The 27,799-nt window shown below is 38.6% G+C and overlaps 1 protein-coding gene across 6 annotated transcripts in view; it reads left to right on the forward strand.

Annotated features, from left to right (window-relative positions):
- Positions 1-27,799, forward strand: part of msi2a (musashi RNA-binding protein 2a) — a 162,068-nt gene that overhangs the window by 26,813 nt on the left and 107,456 nt on the right. For all 6 annotated transcript variants that reach the window (XM_081354711.1, XM_081354709.1, XM_081354710.1 and 3 more), the window contains one exon: positions 22,276-22,368. In XM_081354711.1, the coding sequence (XP_081210837.1) occupies positions 22,276-22,368 (93 nt within the window). The remainder of the gene's footprint in view (positions 1-22,275; positions 22,369-27,799) is intronic.

A 27,799-nucleotide genomic window follows, 5' to 3' on the forward strand; every position in this document is an offset into this window, starting at 1 on the left:
TTCTACAGTTGCCTTTGGGGGAGCTTGATGATGGAAAAGAGTAAGTGCGTGTATGTGTGTGCGTGATGGCTTTTCCGGACCGGTCGGATCAGAGCGCCGGAAGCTAATGGAATTCTCCACTTCAAAGCAGAGACTGCCTTCCAATCAGTTCAACACGGCAAGATTAAAGCCGACCCACATTCATCAGTTCTGATTAGACCGGCACTGTGATCCAGATGCTTGTTCTGACCGGCCAGCCGGGGTGAGTTGTTTCAGTGCCCACTGGAGAGGGCAGAGGTCACCTATCTCTCTTCCTGGGTTTTTCACGTCCACTCTTCGCGCAAGGGATTTTCTTTGTCCAGACAAGACATTTTGATATGTTTGAGCTTTCCCTATCTGTCTTTTTAGGTGGGGTAAAATATCTTAGCCATGAATCAGTAACCAGGTCAGTTTAATTACAGCCAGTGATCGGCCTTCCAGTGAAGACTGTGTCCCGTTGACCTGACGCTGACCTTTACATTCAGTTCATGCAGCTCTGACTCATGGTTTCTTTTTCCGCAGCATGACCTATATAGCCAAGGACTGTTTTTAGCAGTCTAATATTGTTATGACTGGATTGACTCTGAAATTGAATTTTTTTTACTTCGTGCTAGACTAGTCTTCAGTAGTTATGATTACATGTTTCATACAGTATGTTGAAATCATGTATTTTAAGTGTTTCTGCTCTGTAGTTTCAGCCCAACAGAACACTTTCTTCATTCCGGTCTTTCTCCTTTGTGTTGGCGTTTCTATAAATGTGGGGCTTCTATTCTAAGGCAGAGCTAATGGGAGCAGGAAGTGAGGATCTCTATTTTTAACTCATTGTGTGTTTTTGACTCTGAGGGGCTGGAATGAATCAGCCGCCGTCATTTGCAGGAGAAACTTTAGAATCTCACTTCGTTTTGGTCTGTTAAGAGGAGATGTTTTCTTGTTGTTCATTAACTGATGCTTTGATTTTATGTTCGAATTGTTAACTGAACAAGGTGTTTTTCGCTCTCTCCTGTCTCTCCTGTGTGTTTTAGGAGGTGCAGAAATATTTTATGTTCAGTGCTGGTTTCTCTGTGATGCAGATTCACTTTATCCTTGAGACGTTGAATCATAAAGTGGAAGAGAATGTGCGTGCATTCAAGCTGTTCAGGTAGCTGTGTTCAATCTGTCGTTCTCACAGGCCAGCACTGAGAATTGCACACAGGAGCTCTAGCGTGACGTCGGTCCACGTTGCAGCCACAGAGATCGTTGAATCCACCTCTATTCTGGGGCACAATGGGAAAGTGAGGGCAGAAGTCGTCTGGGGTAATTAGCTGTGTGGGGCAGAGTGGTTTTAAATGGCCCAGTTAATTATTATTTAAATGGCTTTTTTCTTACACAGTGTGACGTTCCAACTGAGAGTGCAAGTGTGTGTGTGTGTGTGAGAGAGAAACCATTTGTCTCCACTCAACCCGGGACCACACTCCTCTTTTACATGAAGATGTGTGTGACTGTGTCCCAGAATAAAATCATAACATCACGGTCACAAGCAGTTAACCCTCATTATCGTTCTCTAATTCTAGGCTATAGCTCTTTTCCAAAACCTAATGAGCTGCCTTGCTGTCTGCTAGTCTGTCTACATTGACAGCTCCCTTCTAAAGCAGAATCATAACTCAAATAGCACCTGCTAAATGACCCAAAAAATTCAATGTTTTTCATAGTTAGCAACTACACAAATAGTGCAAGGAGGTTTCTTAATTTATTATCCTGGATTTAATTTTTGACAGGAGTAAAAATGAGGCTGAGAGATTGAAGTGTACAATGGATTGTACTGTAGTTTAACAGCCAATTGTTTAGCTGACGAAACATCATCTTTTCAAAAGGTTTTCAAAGTTGTGAATTTAGAAAATAGCATGAAAGCTAGGACCTTTATAGTGTCTGCTTATGTTACGACTTTTAAGATGTGGTCAAGTGTGGAATTTCTGCAAAATTTCATGGGCAAAAAAAGTCCATTGCCTATAGTGTTGCAATGCATGAAGCACCGCTCGCACAGAAGTCATTTTCAAACCAAACCGATTTGCCAATGCAGAAAATTTGTGTGACTAACTTGAACACAAGTGAAGTCTGAACTCATGCAAAGCTCCAAATTGCACGAATTCCTATTGAAAGACTCATGGGCTAATCGCAGTGCATTCTGGGCTTGCCTTATATGCATACAATGCTATCTTAGATTTTGGTCAAAATTATGCATCTTAGCAGGTAGCATGAACTTGCTGCCTATTGAGTCAGGAGCATTATGACTAACATCTAAAGGTCCGTTCATACTAGCAGCGTTAACTATATCTTGTTTTTGTGCATTTTTTTTACCCATCTCTTGATGTTCTTAAGGTGTGATTGAGAATAGAGAGAGGTTAATTCGAAATGCATGCTGAAACTCTTAAAAGTCATGTGAATTCTGATTGGTTCAGCTGGGAAAAAAAATTCTGAAAGTGATTTCAGTGAAATTGCTTATTCTTGTAAAATTGCAATGATTATTAAAAATGTGTAGTTATAGCTATTCCTTGTAGGCCTTAAAGCACAAAGGCAGGCATCGCAATTCACAATTGCGAAGACAATCCCAGAATGCACTGCGATGAGCCCGCGAGTTGATATTCAATGCCAAGAACTAAAATTACATTTGATGCCTTTTTGGATCAGAATAGAGCTAATAAATCTTCAAGGCCTTTTTATTTTAAATAGAAAATGACATTTTGGTCTATCTGTGAAAAAGAACAAAGTGAAGTGAAGAGATTATCCTCCTACAGATATAGCCTTGATTTATTTTTATTTTATTTTTTTTCTTTATCAGTTAAATTGGTAAACATAACTCATAATAAATAAATAAATACTAGCTGATTGTGTGAATCCCATCATTTATGTCCTGATTATGTCTCCACTTGATGAAATCATTATTTAATTCACTTTATTGCCACAATACTGCCTCCTATAAGCCTGAGGGGGCTGTGATTGACTGGTCTCTCAATGTGTGTTTGACGGGCTGTAGATGGTTGACAGCAGATGCAGGTGGATTGCACAACTGTGGTTGCTGACGGTGATACTGAGTGTCACAACACAGCACCCAGTCAACTCAGGAGACCTCTCTGTGTGTGTGTGTGTGTCGGGGGGCTCTTTTTTATAAACCCGGAAGTGTGATTAATTGTGGCATGGGGGAGGTTAGGTTAGGGCAATGACGACTTTGCCCACTGTTCGTGTTATTTTTAACCATCTCAGGACATTCTTTAGGTGCGGGAGAGAGAGAGAGAGAGAGAGAGAAGGTTAATGCAAAAAAACAACACCTAAAAAAACGAACCCTCCAGTCGTTTGTTACCTAAACACAGAAAAGTTTATGCTGTGACCTGGCCTGAAATTCTGTGACGCAATTTAGCATCTGTCCTTCTAAGTTGTTAATACAGAGCTGCTTTTGCAGCTTCATTTCAGTAAATGCTTTTTTTTTTTTTTTTTTTAAGTAGGGAGAAAGTTTTGACTTCTCAAAGTTACAGTGAATTTCATTGTCCATCAAGCTTTTTATCTAAAAAATTTGATAACTTATGATATGACCCCTTTTAATGCTGAAAGGGGCAGAATGCTAAACATCAGGACCAGAGAAGGAGAAAAAGAGGGTGCTGGAGAAGGAAGAGTGAGCGTTTGTCTTGTTGAGATGAGTGCTGGCTCTTGAAAACGGCAGTAAAATCACTCTGTTATTCCAGTGGAAACGCTTTACGCAAGTCTAATTCAGAGCTCAAGGCACTGCAGGCTGAATCGCTCTCTTTTTAGGCAAGACGTGCGTGAGTTAGTTTGATCATTGTCAGGCAGATACGAGAGTGTGTTACTGAAGATTTAAGCTCTGGAAGCCCTCTAGACACATCACACGTTGTGTGTTTAGAGTTCAGCTTGGTCACAGTTCCTCAGGGAACAGTTTGACACTCTGTCCTGAACACACATTAATGGTGAATCAGGTCTTGTGGAGTGGGTTTACAGGTAGAAGCACAGAGGCCTGCAGTGAGAGGACAGCCGCTTTAATCTTTGTGCACTCAATGACTTGAGTGCAGTCGTTTTTAGTAAGGATGAGCGGGGAAACCGATAGAGCCGCCACTCTGCTCTCAGAACAGTCTTTACTGTAAAGGGTACGAGTTGAAACGGAATCCAGCGATCCTAATGCTCGCCCTGATGTTTATCACTTTAATTTAAACGGGCAGTTTAAATGCATGTCCAGTTATAACCATAGCAATGGGAAAAAAAACACATTTCAAAACAGATCCATACATTGATCAAATCAGAAAAAGACTCTAAACATTTTGTTGACTAAAAAAAAAAATAGGCTACTGAACTTGTTCACTAAATATTGTTGTTTTAAATATAAAATGTAAAAGAACACTAACATTTAAATTCATTTTAAAACCCCATCGCACATATCAAGGTTTAAATAGTGTCAGGGCAGTTTTTTTTTTATTTAAAACAGGTTTGCGTAGGGTTTAGCATTTATTCCCTTTGCAGTGCAAAATGAGCAATACAGAATCATATTCTAATTCTTGCAACATTTAGCAAAATTAAAATGGTACAAAGCAACATAAATTAAGAACAGAGGTTTTTCTTTGCCTCTCTTTCGTGCATCTCTTTCAGCAAGTTTCTTTTGTCTCCCTTGCTGCGCACGCTGGGTCTCTCTCGAAATTAAACGTTTCAGGGTAAAAAACACTTCATATTATATTGTAGGCTATACAATAATACTGCAAATATCGCTGCATGTCATCCACGCCAATTACAAAAACCTAGTGTAATAAATTATTCAGCCTTTGTTCTTTAAAAGAAACAAAATGCCTTGTTGAATTCACCTTACAATAAAGCGAGGTTGATCGCGAATAAAAGAGCTCTGTATCTGCTGCTCCACTCGCATTAGTTTCTATAGAGTTGGCATGAATGTGTTCCTCAACAGTTCATGTTTAGATAATGCCAGATTGTCATAACACACTGCTCAAACATTCTAAAACTCTACAAAACCAGTTGAAACAATTGGATTGAACACTTCAGTTGAACGTTTTTATGAAAAACCTTTAAATACATTACAATTTTTATAACATTTGGACACATCGAGAGATTTATTCTAAAAGGAACTTTGCCTGCTCTTTAAGTTAAAAAAAAAACGTATCATCAGGCTGGTTATCCGACACTCTTGATTTGAAAGAGTGGCGATTTACACCTTTATTGTACTGCACCCCCACGTCCCCCCAACCCCCCACAGGCTATCTGTTAGGAGAGGAGCATCTGAGGCTGACTACTAAAAATGAAGAGAAGTCGCAATTCAGACTTCAATCTCTATTCTTGACATTAGGCTAGCATTAATCAAGAAAAAAAAAAGTAAAACAGTAGCCCATGTTTGTTCAGGATTTGAACTCCGTGTGTTCGCAACTTCGCGCACACAAGAGAGAAGAGCTTTTCAATCGTCTCATTCCGCAATAGTAAAAATAATCCGCATTATTGCACCTCATTTTTTTTCACTGACTGCGAGATATGATGGGCTTGTGGTGTTTTTGTTTATTATAGTGCAAGGGGCCGTGTTCAAATCTTGATCGGTGATCGCGCTGCTTCTCGAGGAATACTTTTGCCCAATGACGTCTACAATATTAAATAAGCTATTGTTGTCGTCTTTATTTAAAGCTTTTGATTCTATTTTTTTCTGTTCTAAAAGTTTATCTTCTGTTTAATTTTACATATTTAATTTGTGCTTTCATTAAAAAGTTCACTGGTGAACTTGTGTATGATTGTTTCTTTAAACATTAACCAATGTTTTTTCCCTTTATTTAAAAATAAAAATATTACTTTATATATTTATATCTTACGCTGCAGTTTCAACTCCACCAAATCTTTGTTTGTTTTATTATTGTACAGTAATGTTAATAGCTCTTGTTTTGATTTTTCATGTTTGTTGTAGGAAATTACTGTCATTGTATACTATTGTTAATACTTGTATACTTGTTAATTTATGACTTCAGCTCCACTTCAAAATGCGGCAATTGCAGCTGATTTACAAAATGTCCTTTTGCGCCTCCTGGCAGTGATTTCGCAAACGACTTTGCCGCGGCGGCATTCTGGTTGACCACCAAGTGTAATAATGTTACTTTTATTATTACAAATTCAAGTAACAAAAGTACAATTGCTTAAAGTATTTAGTTCACATCAGAAAATTCTGTCATCATTTACTCAGTTTCAAACATGTATGAATTTCTTTCTTCTGCTCAACATAAAGGAAGATATTTTGAAGAAAGAATGTCGGTAACCAGACAGTTGATGTACTCCATTGACTTCCATAGTATTTTTTTCCTACTATGGAAGTCAGAGGGGTCCATCAACTGTCTGGTTACCGACATTCTTCAAAATATCTCTGGGGTGAGGGTGAGTAAATGAGGGTGAGTAAATGACAACACATACAGTAAGATTTTAAAGTTACCATGATTAAGGTTATTATAAAGGGTTTTGACAAATGTCTTATTGGACACTTGCCTTATAATGTAGGATGTATTTACCATATGCCCAGTCAGTGTAGCTGTTGATTAAAGACCATTTCTGTGTCCATGGTTCCTGCAGAGGTGCTTAGAGCAGCTGGTAAGATGCTGGACGTGTAACTCTGCTGGAGTCAGGTGGAGAGGAGGCGGAGGAATGAACTGACCTCCAGCACTCGTTTATTAATAACAGCTGTCAGCTGAAATCCCTCCAGAGCAGAGCCCAGAAACAGCGGTCCGCAGGCATGCACGAATGCAGCTCACTCTGCTGGCATCCACCCCGCTGCCTGCATGCTGGAGGTCTTCAGAGAGAGACGACATGCATGAACGGGGACAAAAGGCCTTGATCTCAGTTTCCTCTTGCTGTGCCCTGCTCTCTGAACCCGCCAACCAAGCCAAGTTTAGTGTTTAAATCAAAATAAAACTGCGTTTACAATGCATTTAACATTTGTAATGTGACATTTTATAATAAAACAGAGGGCCCTATCATACACCTGGCGCAATGAGGCGCCAAGCGAGGCAAGAGTTTTTTTGCTATTTTCAGCCTGACGGATATTATTTTCACGTCCTGTGCCACGTTGTTTAAATAGCAAATGCATTTGCGCCCATGGACATGCTGGTCTGAAAACGAGGTGTGTTCAGGCGCATTGTTGGCACGTTGATATTGAATATATGTGCACAGGTTTGGAATTCCCTACTAACCAAGCCTAAACAAAGTACCGGCGTTTCCTTATAATTTTTGTTACAGAATTATAGTAATATGAGCCTATAGGTGGGTGCACAACTCGCGTACACTCTGCTTTTTTACACACGCAGGGTTGTTACGCAGCAGCACACAAACATGCCAAATATTAAAAATAAAGGGATTACAATGTAAAAGATTATTATTGTGTACATAAAGATATGGTGGAATCTGGCTTGTCCTGTAGATTGTTTGCTTGCACGCGAGCAGATCCGTTTCCTCTCTGGAGACGCGTTCGGTCTTTCCACTTGCAAATTCCGTCATGTAAATAGCGAATCCGCCATGGGCTGACCGCAACTGGCTTTTAAAGGTAATGGGAGATGAGACTCTGATTGGTTTATTGCACGTTTCGTCCAAAACACACCCATTACTCATTAAGAGAATAGAGACAACCCTTTTAGACCATGCACCGGGCGCGCCAACCGTTTTCCCGTCGTTAAACTAGTTAAAGTGGATTCGGACACGCCCTAAGTACACTTGCACCGTGCGCTTTAGACCATGCGCTTAGATCGTTAAAATAGGGCCCAGAATATTTAGTAGGTAGTACTATCCCATGGGATTGAATTGAATATTTACAGTTATATGACAGTTATAAGCTATAACATTATTGGTTATTATTGGAAGTATATTATTTTAATTACAGCAGATGATGTTTTTACATTTTAATTAAAAGATCATGAAAACAATTTTTTTTCTTTAGTATAACATTCACTGATAAATCATGCAACATAAGACCATTAAGTCAAGAAGCTTTTCTTATCAATGGTTGTGCTTTTCATGAAGCTTTTTTTCACGTTTCTTTGATACACAAAAATGCTGTTCTTTTGAACTTTCTATTCAGTTTTACTGCCACTTTTGACCTGTTTAGACCTGTCAATATATAGAATTAACCACTGCAAAGTCAGTCATATCCAAAGAAACCGCTCTGATCTTCCCCCTCTGATTGACAAAATTTTTTGAGAACAACTCAAAAGGTTGAGCCCTAACCACCCAGTGTTCTCTGAATCTGGATGAGGACATTTATTCAGCAATTTTCCAGTGGTCGTCCCCATTCCGTATATTTGTCTCCTGGTTTTAGATAAAAAGTGGAAAGCAATGGATGATTTTTTCCGCTCTTTCTGTCAGCGTGGAGGTCTGGAAACCCTCTGTTCACTGACAAATTCACCACCAATACTGATAAAAACATTTTCACTCTGTTCTCGGTTGATGTTCACGTTCTCAATGGAGAATGACAAAAGAAAAAGAGTTTGTTGGGTGGGAATAAAGCAAACATCCTTTTTAGAGGTTTACTCAAGGCCTGCGGTGGCTGCAGCGTGGAGGCGCTGGCCAGATCTTACGAACTTTGATGTCTGCTGTCTTTGTTTCCTCCTAAACAGAGCGGTATTTTGAAGTTTATGTAAATAAACTCAGGAACCTGTTTTGTTGAAGGCCTGAGCTGCTCTGATGTGCATGGTGAAGGAGATGAAGAGAGAGAGGAAGCGATCCCCTCCTCTTTTTGTCTCTTCTCTCAATTATTTTAGTCTTTGATTTGAGGGTTTGAAACTCTTCCTGGTTTTCTCAGGATAATTATATACACTCTCCATGAAAGACATTCAGGTATAATAAAACCAAAATTTCTTGCGGTTGAGTATGTCTACTAAACCGCCTTCAATATTTATCAATATGTCTCATGCTGTTGGTTATAATATGCTATGAGAAATTCTGGGTAGTCTTGTGGTACGGATGTTTAATGTATTTACAAAATGTACAAATTCCATGATTCCTTCTTTTGTATGTGTGTGTGTGGTTGTTGGTTGTAGTTCTTGTAAGTCCATTTAAGCCAGGCAGGAAGTAGACATGGCATTATGTGCTAATGGATGTTTACCTGTACAGGTGTGCATGTACATTACTGTTCAAAGGTTTTGGGTCAGTAAGATTTTTTTTTTTAAAGAAATGAAGAAAAAAAAATTCAGCAGACACATTAAATTGATCAAATGTGACCATGAAGACATTTATAATATTAAAGTATTTTAAAAATAGAATGCGATTATTTTAAATTGTAATATTTCATATTCATTTTCATATTCATAATGTTTTTACTGTATTTTTGCATTAATAAATGCAGCCTTGGTGAACTAAAGGGACTTCTTTCAAAAACATAAAAAAAATCTTACCGACCCCAAACTTTTGAACAATATTGCACAATGTCTTTGTAAACAATTCAAGTGTGTGTATGTGTGTATAATTTAGGTAAGCGAGTGAAAGAGAGTGAGAGAACATCAATATGGATAGGGTGTCTCATTTTTGTCTCCAAGTTTCCCGCCTGAATTTATGACTGACCAATAAGCTGTCTACCTTAATTATGATTTGCATACTAAGATGCATTTGGTGATTTTTGGCTTTAACATATCAGAGAAGAGAATATCTTCTTGGCCTCTGGTTGTTCAGCTTAATATGACACTCTTAAACTGTAAATTTGATTCTCACATTCGACAGTTTGTAATCACAGGATCTCATTTAGTTGTGTAATTGATATTAGAGCAGTTGTGTGTTCTGCAAAAAGACTCTGTCAGAGCCTCTAAATGGGTTGTAATTGCCCTTATCAAAGGGACACAGAGCTATGTGCAGTTTACATTCAAAACCCAACACCTTGTGTCACTTAGCGATGTTTATTCATTACAAACTAAGCCGTGCTTGAAGGTTTCATTAGGCAGTTCTGATGACAGGAGTATGTGCACAAGGTAAATAAGAAGCATCCTCACTAGCAATTTGGGTTAAATAAGCTTGTTTTGTGCTTTTGAAGTTCCTGAAGGAACATGGAAAACATTCATATATCCTCATATTACATTTTAAGTTTAGATATTTTCAATTTTTAAAGCATAAAATGGTATCAACTTTAACTTTGAAACTTGCATACTTACTCTCCTGACCACTGCAAATATGAGACATCAGTGCTGTCAGGGAAACGTAGTTATGATAAGTATGATAAGTAATCATAGTATTGTGCTTTAACTCACTATAATGGTGTTTGCTATAAAGTAATCATTATAGTCGAACGCTCTCATGCCTGATGCATTGTATCTATGGGATGTATGGATAGATAAATTACATTTCTACTTTTAACCTGATATATTCTGGTTCGTTGCATAAATCAACTGTTCTTTATGATGGCATTTCATTGAGTACTCACCATTTACCCATTTCTGACATCCGCTCGAGTGCCGCTTGTCTCTGAGTGTTTTAAAGGGGTTATTTTCTTTTACCGTACTGCTTTAAAACTGCTTTTTAAAAGAACGCACAGTGCACAGAGCTGTTTTTTTTTGTCTGAAGTGACCCACAATTTTACGAGCCCATTGGCTCCATTCGGCAAGAACTGTTTTTAATTGCCTTATGAACCTATAGGTTACGGGAAAGAGAGTATAGCGATGAGAGATGGAGAGGTCCTACGGTTCTGTCGAGGTGTACGACAGGACTGGGTTTATGTGAGGTGCCTAAATCTTTAAGAGCTTAGCAGTAGAGCGTGGCTGAGAAATGAGAGATCTGGGAGCAATTACAGAAAATAGAGAGAGGAGAGCAGAAACGAAGGAGAGATGACTGGGAGAAACGAGTGAGTCAGTGAAAATGAGATGAAGAGATTTGGTTAGTCAGTGTGTGTGTGTGTGTGTGTGTGTGTGTGTGTTAGGGTAACTCAGTGTTTCGGACTCCCCAGAGGCTGGCCAGATGCTGCGTTTCTTGCTTAGATGAACAGCTTCTTTTTGAAGACCTAAGAGAGAACAAAGATGTGCAAATGACAGCTTTAGAGTGTTAAGGGCTATTGTGGGATGGGTTTAGTGTTCAATTAACTTCCGTATTTCGGCGCATTTCAATGTGCAACTTCATGTTCTTTAAATCAGGCAGACTATCTTTAGGCTAGACCAGTTATTGTACATGTGTATTTTAGAGTTTTCATTGTGAGTCACTCTCTTGCTGATGATTTTGGAATAAATTACTTGAAATTCAGTTTATCATTGCGTAAAAACAGCAAAGAAGCTTTTGTATCCGATTATGTTGAAAGAACTCTAAATATAATGGTAGAAGATGAGAAAGTGATGAAATTACAAGAGGAATTCTACCCAAAGTTTAAGAAGCCAGACAGTAGACATTAGTTCTTGAGTCATGGATTGTATCGTTTTTCAGATCACAAATTACAAGCATAGATACTCATACAATATAACAAAGTTACAAAAAAAGGAAGATCTAACCGCAGGGCTCCAGACTAACTTTTCCACTGGTTGTACTGGTGCTACCATCTCTCACAGGTATTCAGTAAATCTAACTAAAGTACATGCTAAATCTTTACGTTTTACAGTGTGTTGATGCTTTGTTTTCAAACGAAAGTGTGAATAATGATAGAATTTTGCTGAGGAACAGTCTTTTTTTAATGTCTTCTTGCATTTGAATAACTAAATCAATACTAGGTCTGACTATTTAAGTGACTATATTCTGATTATAAACTAAGTATTACAATATTTATGCTGTTAAAGCTACCTCATGACATTTGAAGATACCAACACACCAGCATGTGACATTTCACCAGAGGTTTTCCAGCTGGCTTATATGGAAGTTTTAAAGAAGGCTCTGTGCATATAGTCCATTGGCGCGTTTCATCATCAGTGTGCAATGCGTGTGTACATTTGCTCTCTAGCGGTTACTAAACAGAACTGCATGCATCTTGCGGAAGAACAATGTAATGTCTATGACGAGTCACGCAGGTACTGGGCTACTCCGCAGCGGAGCCGAGCCAACCCCGGTCTAAAATAGTCCGAATATAAACACTTATTATAGGCGTACTGTAGTGATTCAGGATAAGACAAAAACACTGTTTGGAAAATGGATCCATGATGTACTCGTTCAGTATATAAATTTTAATTTTGAACACAAAAATTTACAGACTGCAGCAGTTATGGATACAACAGCGTTCTGTTGTGCATGCACGAATTTAACACACAAATGCGACCACATCAAATTCTAGCTCGCACATTCTCAAAAAATGCTCGCAGTCTGGAACCCTGAACTGTAGTATTCAGTTACAGAGATATAATAATTATACCTAAATGTATAACACTGTGGCGTGTGCAAATGTACAGATCCAATATAATGAGACACATTTGATTTCTTTTCCAACTGTTTACGTTCACTTGAGACACAACTAGAAATGCACCGAAATGAAAAGTCTGGGACAAAACCGTGAATTCTGGATGCACTTGGCCGAAAACCGGAACCGAAAATGACTTCTAATTAATAAAATAAATCAATAAAACGGCGCACGTTCATGAATTTCTACTGAGAAGAGCAAACTGGGTGCCGGTACAGACGTACCTGCTTGGCCAGAGTTGTGCATCTTCGCAGTGAAACCTGAGTGCTGAACACTGTGGCGCAGGGCAGCATATATTTTCGGCCAAAAACAGAAAATGCCATTTTCAGCAGCCGACTGTCTTTTTGAGAATACTTGCAGAGATGGGTATTTTGACATCATTTTGTGTGTATGTGTCCATTCAAGCGCAAGGAGATGCGAAAGAGGAATCAATTCGGTGTTCGTGCATGATCTGAAACGCGCCTGCACCTTTAGGCTGTGGGTGGCTGTGCTCACAGACAACAGCACACGAGTACTCCTCAAATTAAATGCGTGCCGAACCGTGGGTTCTGGTCTGTACGGATCACAGATCAACTACCATCCGTTTAACCCCTAGTCGACATGCCTTTAAATTCTGACATTTAACACAAAGGCAAAATGTGTTATGGATGCTTTCTGCAGATGCAAATGGATAAATGTGTGTTTTTTGTTTGTCCTCAAATAGTTAACTATGGCTGCATATATGTAGTCTTTGTATGTATTGGAAAGAAAACATCACAAAAGTGGAAAAAACTAAGTTCAAGGTCATAAAGAATGACATGTGCTATTTAAATCAATAATTTCTCTTTCTAAAATATCTACTTTACATTATATTCTACTATTCCTTTCCTTTTGTAAATGTAGAGATGTTTTACTTTTGGATGATCAGTACAAATTTGCTAGTTTTGGTGTTCATGTGGTCTATTCTGGTCCAATGCTAGCATTTTTCTAAATTATTGGCTGTTTTGTGAGCAGAATGAATAAAACTCCATTCAGTAGCCTTTCTGGATATCTGAATTACACCACTTTTTAACCATGATGTTTAGTAAGTTTGATGAGTAATCGAATAACAAGGCTTATCAGCCCAGTGATTTGATTGTCTGTTTAGTCAATTATCTGTCCTAAGGTCAGTTGTGCACAGTAAGACCAGGGTTAAGTAAAAAGGGTCAATGTTGATTTCATGTTGTCTTAGGGCTGGGCGATATGGCTGAAAACTGTATCACGATATAAGTGTTTCATATCGGTCGATATCGATAATTATTGAATTTTTTTATAACATATTTAAAATAAGGACCAGTCCAGGAGACAAATATATTACATTTAAAGATTTTTTATTTTAAACTTAACCTACCTCTGATTATAATCCCATCAGTTATAAAGGCAGAAATGTCAACACGACCATGGAAAACTCAAAAGTCTAAAATCACAATGAACACTTAACAATTATCTCTTAACATTTAGGTGCAAAATTAAAGAATACGTAAGAAATGCTTTATAAAGGGGTGGGCGATATGGCAAAAATATAATATTACGATTTCTTTCTATAAATTCTATAAATCTATTTCTTTCTATTTTCTATAAATTATACATTGATACTTATTAAAGCTATTAATAAAGTTATTAGTCAAGAGCAGTGAGTGATTTTCTCTTTACATTTTGTTGTTTTATTAACATTAAAGGGATAGTTCTCCTAAAAATTCTAATTTTCATAATTTACTCTCTCACAGTGTTTTAAACTCGAATAAGTTTCTTTCTTCTGTTGAAAATAAAAGTTATTTGGAAGAATGACCAATAGTTGATGTACCAGAGTGACTTCCATAGTATATTTTTCTCCTATGAAAGTCAATGGGGACCAGCTACTGTTTGGATACCCACATTCTTCAAAATATTTATATTAGAAAATATTAGAAGGCAATTAATACAGGTTTGGAACAACATTAGAGTGCGTAAATAATGAGATAATTTTTATTTTTGGGTGAACTATCCCTTTAAGGACAAGCGGCAGCGTGTTTACTATTACTGTCTCTTTAAAAGCTGCGCGCGACGCGTCTATTATACACGCATTTGACAAGCAGATTTTCTCTCAATTTTCTCAAGTTTCCTTTCACTTTAGACATATCCGACTAGTTTATGTAAACCTTGTGTGTATATAACAGTATTAGCAAAATAAGACTCGAAATATAACTTAGTCCAGTATTGAGGCGCTGGTAGACAGGCTTTTAGAGCATGCGAGCTTCACATGTACGCGCTGAGAAACGCACACGCTAGAACAGCGCATCAGAACCATTTTATGATCAGAACGCGAATAACAGAGAAACTGACGACGGTCTTGCATAATCTGCAGACGACATTGGTCTGACTACGGTCAGACTTTAAGTCAGGCGAGCTGACTTTTTCTGTTTTATCTAGTTACTAGAGAGTGAGTGCCTTTGTTCATGCAATCAAACTTGCTTTGTTGGTTTCTTCTAACGAAAAAAAAAATATATATATATATCGAACGTTTTATCGAACGCATTTTTTATTGATATTGATTACGTGTCTATCGCGATACATATCGTTATCGTTTTATCGCCCAGCCCTATGTTGTCTTTAAAATAGTGCTGTCAATCGATACATTTTTATTGGATTAATCACACTTTTGTTGTTTGATTAATTGCACACTTATTGTGAAATTAAGCATACAACATTTTTTACATTTAACACATTCATTTTGTCATCATTTGCTATTTCCAGAAAAGTAAACAATCAGATTGAAGAGCGATTCTCTCAAAACTGTATTTTCTGCAAGCTTCAAGGACCCTTGGAGACTCCAAAAGGACACCAAATAACCAAATGAAATGAGTCCATATAATTCTGTTATATAATAAATGTATGCACTCCAAAGCGTCCATGAAAAGAAAACATTACAGAGAAATAACTTTAAAGAATTCACAGTGTATAGTAGTGTATAGACTAGAGCAACAACAAAGAGGTTATTTTCATTTTAGACGAGTCAAGCTGCGATACCGAACAGGACCACATGGAAATGCCAAAAAACATCTGAATCAACTGCCTTGACTTGACTGCATAAACCTATAGGATTACTAAACACAGCAACGTACACATGACAAATCAAACATTATTCTGAGTGTGTGTGGAAACAGCGCAAATGTATTGAAATGTGTTTGTACATAAATGCAGCGTGCGATCAGTGATCGAGAGCGCACATACACGGTTTGTTGCTTGTGCATCAGTATAACACTCTCACACGCTTACTGTACGACTCCTCTACATCACCAAAATTGCGCTCTTTGCAAACAATCACAGAATATGACAGAGCTCGTGTTTTAAAGCTAAGCACACACTGGAATGAATAATTCACTAAAAACGCAATGTCTCCATTCTCTCTAATATCTTCTTTACATTAGTGATGTTTTAGACTGTTTAAATGAATTCGATTACTGGATCACTGAAAACTTTCCCAGGGTTTAACGGCTTAACATGCTTAAAATGGTCTGATCACAAACAGAGAAGCAGAATCGGGTTAAAGGGTTTGAATGGACATTTTCTCCTCAGGCTTACAGGTGCTTGATCATCTAACTGTGTGACGTAAATTGTTAATGACGCAGTTTCACATACTTTTCTAATTTTTTTGTGTTAATTGCGTTAAATAATTTTAACGTTAAGGATTTTGAAATGAATCACATGCGTTAATTCTGAGAACACCACTTTAAAATAAACATTCACTAATTTGTAGGCTTTTTAGAACCCAGATGGTTGTTCCTCTGCTTGTGTGGAATCATTTCCACGTGATTCAGCGCTTGAGTTCTTGTGATATGGCAGGTTAGGTGGGTCGGTGAGTCTGCTCACTGGCCCCTGTTTAAAAGCTGGCGGTGATGAGGTTACTGGAGTCATACAGGGTTGCGGTACAGAAGAGAGCTGATCTGAACCCGGCAGCCGTGAAGGTGCTCTACAGTGCGCAGGGCAGAGCTGCAGGATGGCAGTGCCAGCTTGGTGCCCAGTCATCTGTGAGTCCAGCGTCAGGAGGGGAGAGATCCGACTGTGCCAGCTTTGCTCTGGCAAAACTCTCTCTCTCTCTCTCTCTCTCTCTCTCTCTCTCTCTCTCTCTCTCTCTCTCTCTCTCTCTCTCTCTCTCTCTCTCTCTCTCTCTCTCTCTCTCTCTCTCTCTCTCTCTCTCTCTCTCTCTCTCTCTCTCTCTCTCTCTCTCTCTCTCTCTCCTCCAGCTGTGGTGACTCAGCGGGACAGTGGGTGCAGAGTGAGAGAGAGAAAACTGCAGTATTACATTTGAGGTCATTTTTGTTAAACTCTAACACATCCCAAGTGCAAATTTCTCAATAGCAATGAGAAATCCTTTTTGGATTTTGCTAAAGCCCTTTTTTGTAATGCAATGACTAGTGGGTGACTGTTATACGTTTTTAAATGGTAATTTTAACAAGTCTAAGTGTGTTATACTCTGCAAAGGCTGTATTTATTTGATCAAAAATACAGTAAAAAACATAATATTGTGAAATATTACTGTTTAAAATAACTGTTTTCTATTTTATTTTAAAATGTAATTTATTCATGTAATGCAAAGCCAAATTTTCAGCATCATTACTGCAGTCTTCAGTGCCACATGATTATTCAGAAATCATTCTAATATGCTGCTTGGTGCTCAAGAAACACTTCTTTGTTGAAAGCTGTTGTGCAGCTTAATTTTTTTGGTGGAAACCATGATTCTTTCAAGATGCTTTGATGAATAGAAAGTTCAAACGAACAGCATTTATTTGAAATAATTGTAATGCATGTCTTTATTGACAATTTTGATCAATTAAATGCATCCTTGCTGAATAAGTGTTAATTTTTCAAAACTAAAGTTTTACTGACCCAAAACTTTAAAAACAGTAGTGTACTTCATTGTGGTGGTCTTGTAAATATGATCATTCTGACGTGACCTGCAGGCAGTGTGCATCCTGATCACTCAGAACTGTCATGGAAAGTCAAACTCACACTGGATACACTGTGATAATCTGGTTCATTAAGGCGCTTTTGTAAGTTTGTTTTGTTGAAGGAAGAGTGAAAGCATTTGTCTTGGGGTGTGTACTCAGGCAATCACACATTTGAGCTCAGTGTCTCTACCTCTCTTATTGCTTGGCATCAATTACTAAGTAGCAATTAGTGATCATTTTTTGTTCAGGAAAACTCTGAAAAGTACATTTGAAGTAACCGTAATCAGAGAATGCTCAGGAGACCTAAATAAAGGAAAACCAAGAACTGCACTTTTCCATGAGATGTTTCTCCAGAAGTTTCTACGAGTACAAAGCTTTAACATTAAGTGGCTAGTATAGTGCAGATGTTTGATTTCTATGAGAAGCTTTAGAGAACACAAGTCTAAATTAAAACAAATTCTCCATTTAATGCTATGTCTGTCTATAAGCAATTAGAGGTATAAAAGAGATCTCATTTGTGGTTTTTCTTTCTTTTGAGAGAGTTTATTTTGCAGGAATGATCCTGACAGATCTTTCGCTCTCTCTTTCTCTATCTGAGAGTATTTTTAGTTAAGCTGCCACTGATAACACAAGTTATCACTCTGTGACACAAGTGAAACACTCACTGTTTCTATGTGGCATTTTCACATTTCCTGTGGATATTAATTTTGCGTAGGAAGCTCACCTAGTGTGCAGATGTCAGTGCCATGTTCATAAATGTGAGCAGGTCTCTCTCTGTTCATCTGAAGGGTGTTAACTGAGTGAACCTTACTTGGCTGTTTGTGTGGACACTTCCTCCTTGTATTCATTCATAAAAACAGCTCGTATGAAAGCCAGAATGGAGGCAATAACTCAAGTCCACACTGGCTTGTTTTTATAAAGAAAGCATAGCAGATTCATCTCAGACACTTTAATTTTAGACTGGAAGAATGTTGAATTACCACAAATGCTTTAAAATTTCTAGTGTGTGTGTGCTGATCTGGTGTCAGGATGTCTCACCCTGTAATCACCGCTGGGAAAGCGAGAGCCGCTGTGGATCACTGATGGCTTCGGCCACATTCTAATCACTCCTTTTTGAAAACGAACAGAAGGCAGAAAAGCTGAGGGAGAAAGTGCTCTGATTGGGAGCGGGATGAAGAGAAGCTCCTCACAGGAAAGAGGTTTCGGCTTTAACGGATCCCCTCTGGTTCAAGTGGCCTTGTTCGAGAGACGAAGCCAAAGTCAGACAACTGTAATCAGCTGTCCACAAATACTGTCATTCACTAAATCAGGGGCCATGGAGGATAAGAGTGTGTGTGTGTGTGTGAGAGAGGCTCTCATTCTTGTCATGGAGGAACCGTGTGTGTGTGTGTGTTTGTCATAGAGAGGCTCTTCAGAGCATATTTTCAGCTCTGGCTCTACTGCAAAATTCAGATGTTAGAGCTCATGATTTGGTTCTCTCTTTTTTTCCCCTTGTTAAATATATTTTTTTTTAATGTGAAATGTCATTTTACAGAACAAAATAAATACTTAATACTTTTTTTAAAGTTTTACCTTAAAGGTTAGGCTGCAAGGTTTTAGGTTGGCACCCATAGTTGATCCAAGAGCTATAAGAGAAAAACACTAGCGCCACTTTCTTTGTAACTTTAAGGGATAGTCCACCCAAAAATAATTGACTCACCCTCATGTCATCCCAAAGCTGTATGCATTTCTTCTGCAGAACACAAAATACATTTTTGAAGAATATTGGGGACTAAACAACATTGGAACCCATTTACTTCTATTGTATGATCAAAAAGAAAAACTCATTTTGAGAAATGTTCCTCAAAATCTCTTCATTCCACAGAAGAAAGCAAGTCATATATAGGTTTGGAGTGACTTGAGGGTGAGTAAATGATGACAGAATTTTCACTTTTGGCTGTATTATCCCTTTTAGAGGACTTCTTTACCAATATAGAGGTTTATTTTTTCCCTGAAGTTATAATGCTGATTGTAATGTTAGTTCTTGTAAGAAAATTTTAATTTTCTACAATTTCTGAAAGTGTGTCTTTAAGAATTCTTTATGTAAATGACCTCAATATTAGATATCAAGCTCTTTATTTCAAATAGAGGCTGGATATCTTGTTTTACATATGGCCCCTTTAATATGCCGCTTTACTATGCTGATGTTGTTTACCCTAATGTCCCTTAAAATCTTCCAGCAAAAAAAGACACCATTCCGGTCCATTTAATTCTATCGAGGCTCAGAGAGGGAAAGATGTCCTTGAGAAACACCAGTGACCCTGCGACAGATCTCACACACTCAAACACACTCACTGCTGCAGAGAGAAGGAGAGAGAGGAGGCTGTGTCCTTCTGGTAACGAGAGAGAGGTCATTCAGTGTTTTTGAGTGTGTCCTTGTTCATGCTGTTGGATTCCCCTTCAGCGTTACTGCTCTAAAACACCAGCAGGTGTGCGAGCAGATTGGTGGGAAAGTTACTCTTCTCTTCCATTTCTCTGGCTCCTCCCTGGAGCCCGTCGTCTGTGTTTCTGCCTGTTCGAGCTGAGCTGGGAATACATCTTCATAACTCGGATCTCATTTTAATAAATGACAGAAGCAGATTCCTGCGCAAATAATGAGCGACATCCTCATATTATCACTAACCTCTTCCTATATGTCTAGAGAGAAATGCCGCTCCTCTCTCTCAGGCAGGAGGGCCCTGTGTTGACGGACTCCGATACCGGTGTTATACGCTTTTTCCTCGGAATAATGCAAGTTGTATAACATGCAAGCTCACTACTCCTGTATCACTGTCTTTTACCGTGCTGTCTGTCTCTCTTCTCCAGGAGGATTTAGGCAGTCGTGTCGGGTTGTCACCACAGAGAAAGCAGGAGAGAAAGTAATTGCGTTGTTGCAGTGCTTGTAGAAATCCCATCAGCCCTGTGGGCAGGCCTGTCACAGAGCATAAAGAGTAGGCTAAAAACTTAAGCATCTACAGACAGGGCAGCAGCGGCGGGCAGGGAAACGCCTCTCGCAGAGACTGAGGTGTCACAGGAACCAGATGAAACAACTGCTGGTAGTGCAGGAACAGGGCTAGCTGCTGTTTCCATTAGCTAGATCTGTGCTGATAAGAACAGGGATGCTGGTAAATATCCAGGTTGAACGACCCTGATAACCTCAGAAAGCCTGCCGGGTGGATGTGATCTTGTTTTAGGCACTGATCTCCGGCCACTGGCTTGATTTGCATCCTGAACGAGTGTCACACACAAGCTGCTGGTGCTCATGCAAATAAACGGGTAGATGGACAATCACATTTCTGCTTCAACATTATCTTCACTCTGGCTGGTGGGTGAGGTTTTTACACATACAGTAACAGAATACACAGATTTATAAAGTATTTAAAGGTGTAGTGTGTAATTTCTCTTTACTATCACCAATTGCAAAACGACAACAACAACAAAACAAACTAAACAATGTTTAATTGACACTGAAAACTAGAGTAATACTTGCTGAAAATTCAGCTTAAATTACGTTTTCAAATATATTGAAATAGAAAGTTATTTTATATTGTAATATTTCTCAATATTAGTTTTTACTGTATTTTTGGTCAAATAAATGCAGCCTTTATGAGCATAAAAGACTTTTCAAAAACATGAATCTCAATTATTCCATACTTTTGACCGATAATATGATTAGATTAAATGAACATTCACAGTGCAGATCTGACAATACAACGTTTTCATAAAAAGCTGTTAAGTTATTGTGAATATTAAAAAACAAATGATGAACACCACCAATTTTGATGCTTTTTATTTGGCTATTCAATTTCTTAAAGTTGCATGTGTTTAAATTCTTCCTGCCTTTCATTCTCTCTCTCTTTCTCTTCTGGTGCACTTTTGCTCATCCTCCTGTCGCCTTTCCTTGAGTGCTGTAGAAATCTTTTGTATTTTCTCGGCTTGGGAATTAATCAGTGTTTTAATGCACCCCTCCTTCCCTCTTTCCCTTAATTGAGTTTTATGGGAAATGGAAGGATTTTTTTTCTCTGTTATTGTTTTTATGTGTGACTGGAGCTGGAAAGCATCTGGACGTGTGTCATAGCAGAAGTAAACATGTCAGGAGTTTAACTGAATGGAAGGATGTGTTAATGGGGCCAAGCACGTGTGTGGCATCAGTGAAATGTGATTTGTAACGGCATTATTAGCTGTGAAATCTTGAGAAGGTGCATCTGGAGGGACTGGAATCAACACTGTGCTTAATTTAAAGCTTTCATTAGGAGTTTGTTTACTGAGGAAGATGATCTTCAAATACAAATTTTGTATCCTGAGGTCAACCTTTGACCTCAACATGAACGTATGAAAGTTGTTTATATATTACTGAGAAAAGCCCTCAAATCTAAATCATTTAAGACATTTTTGTGACAAAAGCATTATATTCATTGACAATGTTTCTTGTATTTTGTCTTCACTATTTTTTTTTTAAATTGTGGTTATATGTAAACTTGCAAATGAACTTCTTTTGTCAAGTCTTGAACAATGTAATTGGACAATTTTTTTTTATAAGTGTTATTTTATAGCGGCCAGTCTTGTCATGTACAGGTCATAAGCTCAAAACTCAGCCTTTGTTTTTTTAATTTTATTTTTTTATATAGTTTACTACAGAAACCGATAAATCTCATTCACCGTCTGTTTGGTAAAAACATCTGCTCTTTTTCTATCACTTGGTGTTTCATACATCTTAATGTTTGTTACTAAAATATAGAAAAATGAATGATTCATCTTTTTCTCTACCTCTGTACCTCTTTTTTTGTGTTGAACATTACAAGTACAGTACAAAAAAACATGCAAATTTAAACATACAAACGCAATGTTTTGAATAGAAGTGTGCGTGATCTAGGTGTCTGCTGGCTCTGAAATGTTTTGGTTTGCTCATGTTTTTCTTTTTTCTCTCTTTCTCACCAGATGGTCACAAGAACAAAGAAAATATTTGTGGGTGGATTATCCGCAAGCACAGTCGTTGAAGACGTGAAACAGTATTTTGAACAATTTGGAAAGGTAAGACCAGAACCTCACTCCCTAACTAAATTCCAGTATGAACCTCTTCAGATTTCCATGCCTAGAGACAGACTCGCTCGTGTCTGCTCCGGATGTGTTCGTTACAGCGCAGGGCTGGAAACGAGGACACAGGTGTGTGAAGGCGGTGTGGTTGATTCAGGAAACTGTTGCTGGTGTTTTCAGTGATGTTGAAACTTAAGACTGTAGAATGAAGTAACTAACCCTAACCCTAACCTTGAAAGTCTGACTGTGGCTGGGGGTGGGGTTTGAGTTTGTGGGGTGGGGCTAGAATGACTGGGGGTGGAGTTTAAGTGTGGATAATGAATGGGGGTGGAGCTTGAATGTGTGTTGGTGGGGTTTAAGTGTGTGGCTAATGCTGGGACTTTAATGTGTGGGGATGGAGTTTTAAGTTGTGTTTGACCTAGGCTGGATTTAAACGATTGGTGAGATTTATGGCTTGCAGGTTGTGGAAGAGTTGAAAACTGACGTTAGGGCTGCACGATTAATCACAATTTACATGTAATCGCACTTAAATCGATTTGGCTTATCACGATTTTGAAATCGCAAAGGCTGCGATTATTTGTTATGCACAGTTTGTCATTGATGTACGGCTCTGTAAACGCTGCTCTATCTGAAAGCACTGTGAGTTTGAGTCACTTATAACGTGCATTTGAAAAAGCAACACTCGTCAAACATCTTTCCAAACACGAGAATCATTTATGAACCTCTTGTCCAACAAAAGACAACATTTAATAACATGCATTTACTCCAAACTGACTTCATAACAACAGTTGAGCATCCTTCTGTGAGATGATGTGCCTTCTTACACAGAAGGCAGTCATGTATTTATAAGTCATGTTTAATCAAAGCGTTTCAATCTTCTGTTTATTCAGCTACAGCGATAGGGATTTCCTGGAATGATGCGCCGTTATTGTACTTCTGCGGCGGGGCATATTTAGCGTGTGTGCGTGAGAGCGCCCTCTGGCATTTAGATGGAGCAGTATTTACTACCGATCAGCTGCACTCCACTGACAAGCTGCGCATAAGATGACCGCAGCCTTTGCCAAATCGCGTGCGGTTTTATTGCGATTAATCGTGCAGCCCTAACTGACGTCAAGTCAGACACTTCCTGTTGTGATGTTCGTGCAGTATTTGTGCACTTTATCACAGATGAAGTAGATTAGATGCAATATTTATCGAATGCACAGACATTTCAGAAGTTTTCGTTTATAACACTTAACACTTTTCATTTAGTACTTGATGTAGTGCTCAATACAGCACCTGTATGCACAAGATTAAAAGCCTATACTTTTTAAAAACCAATGAAGTTATCAGTTTTATTTTGATAAACATGACACAATATAACATTACATGATGCAATATAACATCAAGTTTACATGAAAAGAGTTTTTACTGTTAAAAAAAACACTGTCGATGTGGAGTTGTCTCAAGTTGGACAAAGTTTTTAACTGGCATGTACTGCTTCAAGTAAGATGCAGATTATGGCTGGGCATGAGGGTTAAAGTTGGGTGTTGTGTTTGAGCTGGGAGTGGGTGGAATTTGAAGCGTGGGTATAGCTAGATTGTTTTGGTTAGGGATACAGGAGTTAGATTGTTTTTTTGCTATTGCTAGTTTTGGAAATTTCAACTCTGAATGAAACACTGCAGGCTGATACAATTACCTGTCTGCTTATGTAAATAAAAATGAATCGGAGAGTAAATATTCACCACGACAGCCGCAATCATCGAGACTGAGCAGGAATCAGTGTGATTGAATGTGTCATCTGAAATCAGAGCCCACTCTCTCTCTCTCTCTACTCCCAGCTCTCTCTTTCTCACAGACTGGATTCAGCCTCTCTTTCTCAGGTGGATTTTTATGTTTATTAAATAAACTGACCATCCGCTGCACCCTGCCATTATCTCTGTGTGTCTGTGCAGCACTGAGACTCCCGCAGATGGGAACCCGGTCCTTTTAGACTTCGAGAGAGAGAGAGAGAGAGAGCAAGCAGTCAGGCCATTCACATGTCTGGACTGGACATGTTTGGAATTTCTTAGTGTGCTTAAATGCCATCACTGTGTGTGTGTTAAAGTTCAGTTGTCTCTGAATGTATGTGGTTTATGTGCGATCAGGGTGAATTTGTGTAAGCTTCTAGTTTTGTGTAAGCGTGTTTTTTTGGTAGTTGTGGCAGTTGGTTAAGAACTGAAATGAGGAAACAGGTGGTGATTTCTTACAGTTTTCTTACCTCTGTCAGGGAAAAAACTGCGGAAAGATGTTGTGTTTTCACCGAGGTTTTCACCTCACAGCCTCTTTTTCATTCACATCTAATTAAATCTAGTGTCTCTTCTGGTTTATTAGTCTGCACTTTTTGGTTTAGTACCGGTGGTCCACTGTGATGGAGGGAAAGAAACGGAGAATCCGTTATTGAGCACAAACACGGATGTTCTTCACGCAGGTGTGTGCTCATACAGGGAGGAGAACATACACGAGTGTGTACTAGAGTTCACTCAAGTGCAACTCTGAACATCACACAGAGACACAGCTGGCCATCGCTCAGAACGACTCCCTCCACAGACCCGAGAGAGAGAGAGACTGCTGCCACCTCAGGGTGCTTGTGCTCTTCCGCTCAGAGGAAACAGAGAATTGTTTTCAGAGGATACAATGATGGTGGGGTCAGAGACAGGAAATGTGTTTCTGATATCATGGCAGATGTTTAGTGTGCATTGAGATTTTCTAAATAGCAGGTCGGTAATTAAAAAAAAAAAAGGTTTCCGTTTGTGTGGCGTCTAAGTGTATCGCTTCATTTAGTGACATGAATGCGTAATAACTGCAGCCAAATGGATTTAATGACCATTAGCAGATGTTCACTGCCCCGGCTACTGCAAAACAACTCGCAGAATCCATTTAAAAACACTGAAATACATGATATAGACGCAGGAGGATTTCACAGGAGTGTGCAAGGATTTCCTCATTCTTTCTTTTTTTTGTATTTGTCATATTTGTCACTGAAAATCTAGTGTCTGTGAGCTATAATTCTGATAGCTTTAGTTTCAGGTGCACATTTTCATAACTTTACATTTCGTGGCCTATATAATACCACATCTGCTTTCAGGGTGTATGTTAGTCATATATTTGCCTACCGCTAGTGCGCGCACGCTGGTCAAATAGAAGCATCTTCCCTTGAAAATAAATTATGTTTTAGAGGTGAGCATGGTCTTGCTCATAGTTTTGCCTGATATTCTTGTGGCTTTGTTGTTAAGGTGTGTGCTGTTGTCTTTTGAGATAATATACAAGATTAGATATTGTACACATTCAAAAGTTTGGGGTCAGCAAGGAAGCATTCAGTGATTTCAAGTGAAGAGATGTATTATGTTAAAAAAGATTTCAAATAAATGCTGTTTTCAGCATTGATAATAATAAATCAGCAAATTAGAATGATTTCTGAATGGACACTTTTTTTTTTTTAAAGTGCATGATGAGACACAGAAAAAGACACAATCGCAACGGTTAAAGTCATCCATCTATGCGTTTACATTGAAAAACAATGGAAAACTAGTGTGTGAACTACCCCTTGGCAAGCATTAGAGACTTCTTTCCAAAACATGACAAAATCTTAGTGACCCCAAACCTTTGATTGTTGTGATGGCACACACTAGCTTTAGATGTTTATGACCTTCAATCTGGTGTTTAGTCAACGTAAATGGGTGGAAAAAAGAGAAAACGCCTGGTATTTTTTGTAGGAAAAGTTCTTTAGAGAGTCTGTTATCTTGTTGAAACATCAATGGAGGTATTGCTGATTACCAAGTGAGGTCAGTTTGAGGCGAGTTGGGAGTTGAATAATGTTCTAATAGACTCTGATTGGATGGGTTTTCTAGTTGCTGTCACTGTGGGACACAGTCTGAATTCTCCTGGCTCTTCGTGTGATGATGTTTGCTTGCAGACAGGCATGAGATGATGTCCCCCTCTCTGACATTTAGAGGGGCTGATCACTTGGTTGCCTGTGTGCCCATAGGGACTACAGGAATACACCCAATGCTGCAGCATTAGTGTGATATTTAGGCTTCATCCCTCTGTAAATGGAGTGTGTCTGTGTGGTGATCTCGTAATGGCTCTGATACTGATCCTGAAACAGGCCAGTGCTCCTCAGGCATCCGTGATACCCAGCGGCATCAGTCTGGCCCATGTGTTTTTGGAGGAGTCATCACTGACAAGCTGAATCTCAGAGAATTTTATGACCAACCTGCGATTGACAGCAGCTCTTCAACCGAAAGAGCAATGAAATTCAAATGTCATATTGTCATGTGCTCTTGACAGTGCTTCTGAAAAGAAAAGAAGTGATCCGCCTTTTGTGCTTTAGACGTGTTTTTAAACACTCTGTTCTAAAGCATTTTGAGGCTTCATAATTGCGCTTCAGACAAGAAGGCTGTTCCAAAAAGTAGGCAACTTAAATTCGACGGCAGTCACTGAGAAGAAGGCAATACCAGAATGTAAATTAAAATGAATAAATACTAAAATATGAATATATTCATTTAATACTGAAATATATTGTTAAAAATTAAGGATGCACTATTTCTTGAACACTTTCCCTTTTATGGAAGCCAAAGGGGTCCAATGTTGTTTTGTACCTACAGCAATAGAATTCTTAAAAATATGAGGATGAGGATTGGTAAACTTTAAATTTCATTCTCTATCCCTTTAGTCATTTAATACTATCGAGGATGGTTTTTCATTGTTGTACATTTATTGTAAATGTATTTTTTATTTTTATTTTATTTTTTATTTTAAGTCACATTTATTCTCTTTGCCAATAGACAGAATCTCACCGATGTTGTCGATTAGACTTTAATGTGCATTTAACCCAAAATATTCTTTTAACCTGCTTCACGTGTGCCTTAAAGTTATGACTTGACTTCAGCTTGCAGAGTTGAGCGTTTTTATGTCTTTAGTACATGATCTCTGGCAGTCTGAACCGCTCTGACAGTACTGAAATCTAATTGGGTTCAGTGTGAGTCTCTCAGACGGAGTATGTGCTGAGTGCGCAGATTTTTTTCTCTCTACCTTTACGGTTTGATCGCTCACGTACTTTGGTATATAAACTCACAACCTCTCCTGAGACGACTTCCGCCCACAGGCTGTCTTCTTAAAAGACAAAGAGTTATGTCCTTGTTTTTCCTCTGTCCTGTGTGTATGCATGTGTGTGTCAGGAGAGAGAGCATTAAGCCAGAGTGGATGAATTAACATCTTGCTCCAGATTAGGAGGATTTTTGTCTAAAGCCTCTTATTTCCCACACTTGAACAAGCACACTTGTGTGTGCTTTGGTGTTTGCATGTGTAAGCTTTTTTTCCCCTCGTAAATATCCTGAGTAAACAAAGCTCTTCTTTATAATATCGGACAATTCAGGCTGAGAATGACCTCACATACACATATATACAC

Source organism: Scardinius erythrophthalmus (assembly GCF_964197995.2).
Source record: "Scardinius erythrophthalmus genome assembly, chromosome: 23".
NCBI classification, from domain to species: domain Eukaryota; kingdom Metazoa; phylum Chordata; class Actinopteri; order Cypriniformes; family Leuciscidae; genus Scardinius; species Scardinius erythrophthalmus.